Genomic DNA, 12,444 nt, shown 5'->3' with positions numbered 1-12,444 from the left:
CGTGGTATGGTTAAAGATTCAGCAATTATACTCAACCTTCGTTCTCCTCCTTGGAGGATAAACATGGTCTAATGGTAATTTCTTAGAGTTGGCTTTTATTCAGATAGCAGAGAGGGGCTGTCCCATGGTCTCTGACCCAACTGGCTCAGGGCGGTCCTTGGATTTAGTTCAAATACAACAGGGATTTGTATTTTCCTTCATTAAACAGTTCAAAATCATATTACACAATTATATAAACAGTATCATACTCACTCATTCATTTTATACAACAAACAGATGTAAACCTCATATCTGAGGTTATTATATAAACAGCGGTATGGTAATGTGGTCCCACAGTCTCACATGAGTTTCCCACGTGGTGACAAATGGACCGGTTCATAGCTGGACTCTCCACCGATCTTTCATACTTTTGCAGGAATATGAAATATGTTCGTACCTCAAGTTCTGTGAGGTGGAAGAGAATTCCTTTGTCCTGAAAGTTTACCCTCTGTCTAATACTGTTGGGCCATGAGGAGATTCTCAGGAATTTACGACATCTCTCTCTGATCACCGCATGGGTTGTGGTAGGAAAGGGAGAGGCAGGGAGAGGGGGATGGGGTTTGCACTACCCAAGCAGGCGACGTCATGACACTACCCAGTAGCAGCTCAATCAGGTGTCAGAACACTGACTACCCAGTAGCAGCTCAATCAGGTGTCAGAACACTGACTATTCAGTAGCAGCTCAATCAGGTGTAAGAACACTGACTATTCAGTAGCAGCTCAATCAGGTGTCAGAACACTGACTATTCAGTAGCAGCTCAATCAGGTGTCAGAACACTGACTATTCAGTAGCAGCTCAATCAGGTGTCAGAACACTGACTATTCAGTAGCAGCTCAATCAGGTGTACGAACACTGACTATCCAGTAGCAGCTCAATCAGGTGTAAGAACACTGACTATTCAGTAGCAGCTCAATCAGGTGTCAGAACACTGACTATCCAGTAGCAGCTCAATCAGGTGTCAGAACACTGACTATTCAGTAGCAGCTCAATCAGGTGTCAGAACACTGACTATCCAGTAGCAGCTCAATCAGGTGTCAGAACACTGACTATTCAGTAGCAGCTCAATCAGGTGTCAGAACACTGACTATTAAGTAGCAGCTCAATCAGGTGTCAGAACACTGACTATTCAGTAGCAGCTCAATCAGGTGTCAGAACACTGACTATTCAGTAGCAGCTCAATCAGGTGTCAGAACACTGACTATTCAGTAGCAGCTCAATCAGGTGTCAGAACACTGACTATTCAGTAGCAGCTCAATCAGGTGTCAGAACACTGACTATTCAGTAGCAGCTCAATCAGGTGTCAGAACACTGACTATTCAGTAGGAGCTCAATCAGGTGTCAGAACACTGACTATTCAGTAGCAGCTCAATCAGGTGTCAGAACACTGACTATCCAGTAGCAGATCAATCAGGTGTCAGAACACTGACTATCCAGTAGCAGCTCAATCAGGTGTCAGAACACTGACTACCCAGTAGCAGCTCAATCAGGTGTCAGAACACTGACTACCCAGTAGCAGCTCAATCAGGTGTCAGAACACTGACTACCCAGTAGCAGCTCAAGCAGGTGTCAGAACACTGACTACCCAGTAGCAGCTCAATCAGGTGTCAGAACACTGACTATTCAGTAGCAGCTCAATCAGGTGTCAGAACACTGACTATTCAGTAGCAGCTCAATCAGGTGTCAGAACACTGACTATTCAGTAGCAGCTCAATCAGGTGTCAGAACACTGACTATCCAGTAGCAGCTCAATCAGGTGTCAGAACACTGACTACCCAGTAGCAGCTCAATCAGGTGTCAGAACACTGACTATTCAGTAGCAGCTCAATCAGGTGTCAGAACACTGACTATTCAGTAGCAGCTCAATCAGGTGTCAGAACACTGACTATTCAGTAGCAGCTCAATCAGGTGTCAGAACACTGACTATCCAGTAGCAGCTCAATCAGGTGTCAGAACACTGACTACCCAGTAGCAGCTCAATCAGGTGTCAGAACACTGACTATTCAGTAGCAGCTCACTTTGTTGAAGCTAACCAATCAATCTCCTCCCTCAAATACACAGGCACTGAGCATGTTGCTCTACCAAGGAGATGAGGTAACATGGAGATCCTGCTACTACAGAGGGAGGCTTCCTGGATATCCTGTCTAAAAACATTGACCCCTAGTGGTCTGAATATTGACTTTGATCTCAGGCCCTTATGAACGAATCTTTATTTTATGAACAAGTCTTATAAATTGATATAATCTTTCTACAGCTTATTAGCGTACACCAAATATGCATAACAATTATGTGAAATTGAGTTAAACAATAATGTATGTTGATGCTAATATGATGTACAATATTGAATTATGTTTCTATATAACAATCGCGTAATATATTTAATATGCCATAAACTTTTTTTAAATTATTTAAAAAAATATATATGTAGATAGTTTCACCCCTCACTATTGTCATTGGTTGCACCAATTGCACTGTTTGTCTACATAACATGGTTCAAGTATTCATGACATCACCTTGAGGAAGGCACGGTGATGCCGAAACGTTGGTAAATACCCATTATATTGCTGGGAGTTTAAATATGGAGTGTGCAACTTCCTTTATTTTGATAGTTTATTTGCCGTTAGTCAGCACCTCCACACAGACACATTTTTCTGGGTGTGCGCCAGCTCATGTTTTTTAACACACACACACACACACACACACACACACACACACACACACACACACACACACACACACACACACACACACACACACACAGAAACTGACAGGCCGAATCTCTGAAACCCACAACCCCAATCTCCCCAACCCCCAGTCAGTTAGACGGTCACATTGTGATATGAGAAACCACATCACATGGTTTATATGACTTATATTATGACAATCTTTCTGCTGTGTGTGTTCTTCTGGAGTTGTTGGCTAAGCAGCCGAGAGAGAAGGTTTTGTCCAGAGTTGTGAAAGAGGAATCAAATGGTCAGCCTTGTGCTGATGAATGAACACACACCCTGATGAGTAACAGTCGTCACGCAGCAAAGCGCCTCACAACACTCTGAGTGCTGACAATAACAACTAATGCAGCCCCATCAGGTGACACAATGCTGTGCAGGCATCTTAGGAGACATCTCCCCATAGCACTGATGACGTGAGGGGCAGGGAGGGGGTGTGTGTGGTACAGGGAGTTTATGGGACAGTTACCCAGCTCTAATCTGGAACTGGACTCCACCAATCACAAAGTCCCAGTGAGAGCTGCCACTGTGGTGTCTAGCTCTGCTATTTCATCATAACAAAGTCCCAGTGAGAGCTGCCACTGTGGTGTCTAGCTCTGCTATTTCATCATAACAAAGACCCAGTGAGAGCTGCCACTGTGGTGTCTAGCTCTACTATTTCATCATAACAAAGTCCCAGTGAGAGCTGCCACTGTGGTGTCTAGCTCTACTATTTCATCATAACAAAGACCCAGTGAGAGCTCCCACTGTGGTGTCTAGCTCTACTCTTTCATCATAACAAAGACCCAGTGAGAGCTGCCACTGTGGTGTCTAGCTCTACTCATAACAAAGTCCCAGTGAGAGCTGCCACTGTGGTGTCTAGCTCTACTATTTCATCATAACAAAGTCCCAGTGAGAGCTGCCACTGTGGTGTCTAGCTCTACTATTTCATCATAACAAAGACCCACTGAGAGCTCCCACTGTGGTGTCTAGCTCTACTCTTTCATCATAACAAAGACCCAGTGAGAGCTGCCACTGTGGTGTCTAGCTCTACTCATAACAAAGTCCCAGTGAGAGCTGCCACTGTGGTGTCTAGCTCTACTATTTCATCATAACAAAGTCCCAGTGAGAGCTGCCACTGTGGTGTCTAGCTCTACTATTTCATCATAACAAAGACCCAGTGAGAGCTGCCACTGTGGTGTCTAGCTCTACTCATAACAAAGTCCCAGTGAGAGCTGCCACTGTGGTGTCTAGCTCTACTATTTCTCATAACAAAGTCCCGGTGAGAGCTGCCACTGTGGTGTCTAGCTCTACTATTTCATCATAACAAAGACCCAGTGAGAGCTGCCACTGTGGTGTCTAGCTCTACTCATAACAAAGACCCAGTGAGTGCTGCCACTGTGGTGTCTAGCTCTACTATGTCCCTCATAATGGTTTCTCAGAGAGCTTACTTTACTTGTGCTTTTGTGAGGAGACTGGAGGGCAGAGCCTGAGTCCCAGTTTGTGTTGATTCTCACTCTGCCCCTCTGTTCTGTCCTCATTAAACATTGTTATGCACTGATTCATACTGTAGACCATCATCATCATCATTGTGGTGGTCTGAGCTCTAACACCATGTATGGAGCTTTTAGGACTGTTTGTTTTCTTCAAAAGCTTTCAAGACTGAGTCAGAGCTGTTACGCTGTGTGTCTGTTTGATTGATAGCTCCACGTAGAAGTTGCCCTTTGTCACAGGTCTAAAATCAGCTTACTTACATAGCTTCCTTAACTTCCATTAGAAGGAAAAATACCAACTGACCTTCAGTCAGTGTGTAAATGTAACTTCATTCTACTCATGGGCTTAAGTGTCCTGACAAGCCCCAGAACTCACTGAGATATTATCACGTTGTTCCCACAGAGGTATTTCAGGAACGGACTGAAGTAATATCTGGGTTGCCTTGGGTAAGAACACACTGTCTTACTAATACAGAACAGAGGAGAGGAGAACAGTAGGACAGGAAACAGTGGAACCAGACAGAACAGGACAGAAGACAGTAGAACAGGACAGAAGACAGTGGAACCAGACAGAACAGGACAGAAGACAGTGGAACCAGACAGAACAGGACAGAAGACAGAACAGGACAGAAGACAGTGGAACCAGACAGAACAGGACAGAAGACAGTGGAACAGGACAGAAGACAGTGGAACAGGACAGAAGACAGTGGAACAGGACAGAAGACAGTGGAACAGGACAGAAGACAGTGGAACAGGACAGAAGACGGTAGAACAGGACAGAAGACGGTAGAATAGGACAGAAGACGGTAGAATAGGACAGAAGACGGTAGAATAGGACAGAAGACGGTAGAATAGGACAGAAGACGGTAGAATAGGACAGAAGACAGTAGAATAGGACAGAAGACGGTAGAATAGGACAGAAGACAGTAGAATAGGACAGAAGACGGTAGAATAGGACAGAAGACAGTAGAATAGGACAGAAGACAGTAGAATAGGACAGAAGAGTAGAACAGAACATTGTGTTTCTCTGTTGGGCTGTTCCTGTTGAGCTGTTCCTGTTGGGCTGGTACTGTTGGGCTGGTACTGTTGGGCTGGTACTGTTGGGCTGTTCCTGTTGAGCTGTTCCTGTTGGGCTGGTACTGTTGGGCTGTTCCTGTTGAGCTGTTCCTGTTGGGCTGGTACTGTTGGGCTGGTACTGTTGGGCTGGTACTGTTGGGCTGGTACTGTTGGGCTGTTCCTGTTGGGCTGTTCCTGTTGGGCTGGTACTGTTGGGCTGTTCCTGTTGAGCTGGTACTGTTGGGCTGTTACTGTTGGGCTGGTACTGTTGGGCTGTTACTGTTGGGCTGGTACTGTTGGGCTGGTACTGTTGGGCTGTTCCTGTTGAGCTGTTCCTGTTGGGCTGGTACTGTTGGGCTGGTACTGTTGAGCTGGTACTGTTGGGCTGTTCTTGTTGGGCTGTTCCTGTTGGGCTGTTCCTGTTGGGCTGGTACTGTTGGGCTGTTACTGTTGGGCTGGTACTGTTGGGCTGGTACTGTTGGGCTGTTCCTGTTGAGCTGTTCCTGTTGAGCTGTTCCTGTTGGGCTGTTCTTGTTGGGCTGTTCCTGTTGGGCTGGTACTGTTGAGCTGTTCCTGTTGAGCTGGTACTGTTGAGCTGGTACTGTTGAGGCTGGTACTGTTGGGCTGTTCCTGTTGAGCTGTTCCTGTTGAGCTGGTACTGTTGAGCTGTTCCTGTTGGGCTGGTACTGTTGGGCTGTTCCTGTTGGGCTGTTCCTGTTGGGCTGTTCCTGTTGGGCTGGTACTGTTGGGCTGGTACTGTTGAGCTGGTACTGTTGGGCTGGTACTGTTGAGCTGGTACTGTTGGGCTGTTCCTGTTGGGCTGTTCCTGTTGGGCTGGTACTGTTGGGCTGTTCCTGTTGGGCTGTTCCTGTTGAGCTGGTATTGTTGGGCTGGTACTGTTGGGCTGGTACTGTTGGGCTGTTCCTGTTGGGCTGGTACTGTTGGGCTGTTCCTGTTGAGCTGTTCCTGTTGGGCTGGTACTGTTGGGCTGGTACTGTTGGGCTGGTACTGTTGGGCTGGTATTGTTGGGCTGGTACTGTTGGGCTGGTACTGGCAGAACATCAGGTGTGTAGAAGCCTTCTACCTAATCCCCTGAGAGAGAACTTAAGGCAGGCAGTGTTGGTATGTTGTAAATGTCTTCATGGCTGGTTTGCATCAGTGCCTGGGGAGGAGCCATCCAATCAAATGTTATTGGTCACATACACATGGTTAGCAGATGTTAATGTGAATGTCGCAAAATGCTTGTGCTTCTAGTTCCGACCGTGCAGTAATATCTAACAAGTAATATAACCTAACAATTTCACAACAACTACCTTATACACACAATTGTAAAGGGATGAATAAGAATATGTACATAAAAATATATGAATGAGTGATGGCCGAACGGCATAGGCAAGATGCAGTAGATGGTATAGAGTACAGTATTTACATATGAGATGAGTAATGTAGGGTGTGTAAACATTATATAAAGTAGCATTGGACCAATAAGGACTGTATTATCCCCCTCGGCCCCCCCACTCCAGCAGCCTTCCTGCTGAATGGTAAATCATCTGGAAGTATGGAGCAAAGAATCAATTACTGACTGGTCCCAGATCTGTCTTAGCCTGGTCCCCGATCTGTCTTAGCCTGGTCCCAGATCTGTCTTAGCCTGGTCCCAGATCTGTCTTAGCCTGGTCCCAGTTACTGACTGTTCTCATCCCTTCTAATGAAGGAGATGAAGAGGTTTATGAACCGGGTTAAAGGTCAAAGGTCTCTAAGTGCTAATAGAGGAGCTACAGAGATCATGGTGGGGTTGTGTTCTGATTTTAACGCTTCATTTAACACGTTTCTACTGAGGATGTTGCTTTGTTCACTGGGTCAGAAGGAATGTGTCGGAAAAGGTTCCCTTTGGGTCACATCCAACGTTTTTGGTTCGGTCTCACAACAACCCACCCAAAAGTTTTGGAAAAAAGTTTGTGAATGGTTTTTGAGAGTTGTTTTTGCAAAGAGGAGTTTCTCTGCCCCCATGCTGAGGGCGTACTCGTAATGCAACAGGACACCTTTGTTACCTTGGCACTGAGCCACTCCTCTCAACCTCTCCTTGAATCCCTTTGATTCGAGGAGAGTTTGACTACCGAAAACCTGTAGGCAGGGATGAAAGGATGAGGGGAGGAGAGAAGAGGAGTTTGACTACTGAAACTGTAGGCAGGGATGAGGGGAGGAGAGAAGAGGAGTTTGGCAGCAAAGCGAATGCTGCATACGCTGCTTTCTTTTGGGGAAAAAAACAACTTATTTTATCGGCCGTGTCAAATTCACTGATCCACATCTCAACATCTGAGGGGAGTTAGGGGAGCGAGTGAATTGATTTTCCCTCCTTTATATTTAGTGGGAAGGATGAGGATGAATAATAATGAGAGTGGAAGGTAGGAATGCTGAAGTAGAACTGAATAACTTACTGCTGAAAAAATTATAATTCAGAAGATGTTATTAAACGTTGTAAACCTTAATGTCTTCATGTTTATTTCATGTCTTGTTATTAGCTGTTGAAACGTCCCCTCAGGCCTGTCTGTGATTACTAAGTTACAAAGCCACAGAAAGACTAATAGAATGGAATGATTTAAGATTAGGAACTAATTATATATTTTCCCCTTATCTGTATCTTTCTATCTCTCTCTTCTCCCCCTGACTCCTTCCTTCCTCTTCTTCTTTCTCCCTCCTACCTCTCTCTCTCTCTTTCTTTCTCTACCAAGTTACAAAGAGACAAAGAGTAACAGAATTATTTTTCCCTTCCTCTCCTCCAGAGATGGCGTGGCGGTGGGTCCTGGCTGCCATCTTGGCGACGTCGTCTCTCTCCCTCCTCGGCTCCGCCTACAACGAGTTCACCTCTGACACCCTCATCAACAACGTAGCCCAGGACCCAATCACCAGCCGGCTGTATGTGGGCACGGTCAACGCCCTCTACCAACTGGACCAATCCCTGCACTCCGAGGCACACACCAGAACAGGACCCGAATTGGACAACCGCCAGTGTACCCCGCCCGTGACTTCCTGCGAGGAAGCAGTGGAGACAGACAACCATAACAAACTGCTCCTCATCCATCCATCCAAAGACACCTTGATAGTGTGTGGGAGTCTGTACAGAGGAATCTGTTCTCTGAGGAACCTGTCTAATGTAGAGCAGCTGCTGTACTTCAGCGATAGTAAAGGAGAGAAGTCGTACGTGGCCAGTGCTGAGGAGAGTGTGTCAGTAGTAGGGGTCATGTCTTACTACTTCAGCAAGGACAAGGAGAACTTCACCGTCTTCCTGGTAGGTGGACTAACCGGTCCGTGATATATCACAGTAATAATAATGTCATTTAGCAGACACTTTTATTCAAAGCTACTTGTATAAATGTTTTATTGGGTGGTCCCGGGAATCGAACCCACTATCCTGGCTTTGCAATGCTGATGTTGTATTGGGATTTAAATTGTAAAGGTACTAGATAAGTGAATTTCCCATGTTCTGTTCCCTCGGTCTCGTCCTAGGTGTGTAAAGGTTATGTCAGCCACGAATGCACCAAGCTGAACCATGTTGTATTTACTTCCTGGTCACCATGGTAACTCTCTGTTCTCTTCAGGTGGCTAAGGGCTACGGCAGCCATGACAGCACCAAGCTGATCAGCACCCGTATCCTCCAGGTCCATCATGACTGGGTGTTGTTCGACAGCATCATCGAGGCCTCGGCCGTCCAGTCCAACCCCTTCACACTGCGCTACCACCATGACTTCAGACACGTCTTCAAGGTGAGAGACGGAGAAACCCCTTTTACACACACAGCAGTGTGAAACATCCCCTCGGGGCCTGTCTGTGATTACAACGTTACAAAGAGACTGAAAGACAAATACTGATTCATGGAACTTATGCTCTTCTATCTCACTCTTTTTCTCTCCTTTTTTTCCCACTTTATCTATTTCCCTCTCTCTTTTTTTATGTGTCTCTTCTTCCAGGACGAGGGCTTTGTCTACTTCCTGTTCTCCAGAACCCTGGGCGTCCAGGATTCAGGAACCAAGAACTTCACCTTTATCTCCAGGTTGTGTGAGAACGACCACAACTACTACTCGTACACAGAGCTCCAGCTGAACTGCAGCGCGGGGAACAAGTACAACAAGGTCCAGGCAGCCTACGTGGCCCTCCCAGGAGAAGCCCTGGCCAGGACTATGAGCTCCTCTGGCCGGTACGGACCGGTTGGAGCCCAGGATAAGGTATGTATTTATTTTCCCCCTCTAACAATTTAAACTTAATCCACTAACCAGTTCAATTCTATACCCCAATTCAATTATATAACCCCTAATAGAATTGCCCTAAGGGGACAGTTAGTTGTTTGAATTAGATTGAATCCCACAAATGAGTTTGGACAGATAAAGCGGGCATTTCACCTTTACTTAAGCAGGCAAGTCTGAACCGTAAGAACAGTGAATTAACAACAGAGACTTGTGTATTCCTGTCAGGTTGTGTTTGTGGTGTTCAGCTCAGACGACGACAGCTCCAGCTCGGCAGTGTGTATGTACCCACTGAGGGCCATCAACCAGAGACTGGTGGAGATCATAGGAGCCTGCTACAGCACCAAGGGACAAATAAACAAGACGTCTGCTGTCTACTCCCCGTACTCCTCCAAGTCAGACGAGCTGTGTAAAATTGAAAATGAGGTTTGTAGCCTTACCAGCACATCCAGTCAAGGGTTTTGAACAATTGATGGTTTTGTAGTTTACCTTGACGTTATGGTCGTTGCTCTTCTACAATGAAATGTACAAGAGGATGTAGATATAATGTAATAACTGCTACATTATCTACCTACTAGTGAGATAATGTATCTGACAGTGATTCCTCCCCTCTTCAGAAGGGCATGGTGACCAAACAAAAGTGTGGTGCTGAGTTCCTGCCCTCCCCGCTGGCCAGCAGGGCAGAGTTCGCCCTGGCAACCGAACCCGTTTTCACCAAGAAGGGCCTGATGACCTCTGTGGCCGTCGCTGTGGAAACGGAGCACACCGTTGCCTTCCTGGGGACCACTTTAGGAGAGGTACTAGCTAACAGTGATGGACTTTCCAAGTCTTTTCGTTGAGCCGGGTCTTTTGGCTCCCAAACAGATCTTTGTTCAGTAGGTCTTACAAATGGATGAAAAACCATGAAAAATATGAAATGTAAAGCCTGAAGGGTAGCCTACCATTATGTCAAATTGTGACACGAGTTCAATTAAATAGTTTACTTTACATTTTTTTCCGCCTTTGCAAAAAAAATTGCGTGGACCACAATAAGGTTTTCTTCAGAGACTACAGCTGACCCTAACTCCAGATAATGGTTGAGGAGTTACCATCTTCAGAGAATGTTTCTCTAACTGAACTCCAGATAATGGTTGAGTTACCATCTTCAGAGAATGTTTCTCTAACTGAACTCCAGATAATGGTTGAGTTACCATCTTCAGAGAATGTTTCTCTAACTGAACTCCAGATAATGGTTGAGTTACCATCTTCAGAGAATGTTTCTCTAACTGAACTCCAGATAATGGTTGAGGAGTTACCATCTTCAGAGAATGTTTCTCTAACTGTACTCCAGGTAATGGTTGAGTTACCATCTTCAGAGAATGTTTCTCTAACTGAACTCCAGATAATGGTTGAGTTACCATCTTCAGAGAATGTTTCTCTAACTGAACTCCAGGTAATGGTTGTCTGGAGCTCAAACCGCAGCAGTCGCAGGGAGCCAATCAGGGAGCCAAATGAACAATTCTTTCACAGATGAGATTCAGTTCTTGGCGTTCAAACAGAGCCGTTGGTTTGCAGATTATCCGTCACTACTAGCCACCACCTTACTGTTGACCTGTCACTACTAGCCACCACCTTACTGTTGACCTGTCACTACTAGCTACCACCTTACTGTTGACCTGTCACTACTAGCTAACACCTTACTGTTGACCTGTCACTACTAGCTAACACCTTACTGTTGACCTGTCACTACTAGCGACCACCTTACTGTTGACCTGTCACTACTAGCTAACACCTTACTATTGACCTGTCACTACTAGCTACCACCTTACTGTTGACCTGTCACTACTAGCTACCACCTTACTGTTGACCTGTCACTACTAGCTATTACCTTACTGTGACCTGTCACTACTAGCGACCACCTTACTGTGGTCGCTAGTAAACAAGGCATGCTTCTACTTCCAATAAATAGAAATATGCAAAGATTTCCAAAAACCTGCTCCTGAACCGTCACCATGGGCCAGTGTGTAAATAGCCGAGGATTCTTTATTAATTTAATCAATTTTAGAATAAGGCCGCAACGTAACAAAATGCCGAAAAAGTGAAGGGGTCTGAACTACCTCCCGAAGCCACTGTACTGTACCTTTATCCTATTCTGTCAGTTAAATAAACACTGGCTTTTTTACTGCACATAAGGTCAAGTAGGTCAGCCTGGCAACAAACTTCTTCCTTTTCCGCTGGGGAGAGGGATGGAACCCAACGCATACCATAAACATAAGCAATCATTTTTACACCACTTTATTTATTACAATTAATTAAATTAAAAAAGAACCTGGTTGTTTTCCCCACACTAAAACAGTTTATTTTTTAAACATATGAAAAATATATATTTTTATAATTATATATATTTCAGCAGCTTAGGGAAAGAAAAAGAAATGCATGAGCCCAAAAATCTATAGTTGACGAGAGTATTGAGAGAGTGAAGGAGGCGTGTGTTGTTGCAGAGACCCGCGCTTGTCAAATAAGAGCCGGCATAGATCCTCCTATGCCTATTGACCTGTCACTACTAGCTACCACCTTACTGTTGACCTGTCACTACTAGCTACCACCTTACTGTTGACCTGTCACTACTAGCTACCACCTTACTGTTGACCTGTCACTACTAGCTATTACCTTACTGTTGACCTGTCACTACTAGCTACCACCTTACTGTTGACCTGTCACTACTAGCTAACACCTTACTGTTGACCTGTCACTACTAGCTACCACCTTACTGTTGACCTGTCACTACTAGCTACCACCTTACTGTTGACCTGTCACTACTAGCTACCACCTTAATATTGACCTGTCACTACTAGCGACCACCTTACTGTTGACCTGTCACTACTAGCTACCACCTTACTGTTGACCTGTCACTACTAGCTACCACCTTACTATTG

General features: G+C 45.3%; 1 protein-coding gene across 1 annotated transcript in view; it reads left to right on the top strand.

Annotated features, from left to right (window-relative positions):
- The first annotated feature begins 8,058 nt into the window (after positions 1-8,058).
- LOC139533699 (plexin-B2-like) overlaps positions 8,059-12,444 on the top strand; it is a 73,629-nt gene continuing 69,243 nt past the window's right edge. The window contains exons 1-5 of the mRNA XM_071331986.1: positions 8,059-8,577; positions 8,888-9,052; positions 9,257-9,511; positions 9,758-9,955; positions 10,147-10,326. Of these exons, the coding sequence (XP_071188087.1) occupies positions 8,074-8,577; positions 8,888-9,052; positions 9,257-9,511; positions 9,758-9,955; positions 10,147-10,326 (1,302 nt within the window). The 5' untranslated portion in view covers positions 8,059-8,073. The remainder of the gene's footprint in view (positions 8,578-8,887; positions 9,053-9,256; positions 9,512-9,757; positions 9,956-10,146; positions 10,327-12,444) is intronic.

The sequence above is a fragment of the Salvelinus alpinus genome, chromosome 11, assembly GCF_045679555.1.
Source record: "Salvelinus alpinus chromosome 11, SLU_Salpinus.1, whole genome shotgun sequence".
NCBI lineage: Eukaryota > Metazoa > Chordata > Actinopteri > Salmoniformes > Salmonidae > Salvelinus > Salvelinus alpinus.
The sequence above is the reverse complement of the archived record's forward strand: the minus strand, read 5'-3'. Positions and strand labels throughout refer to the sequence as shown.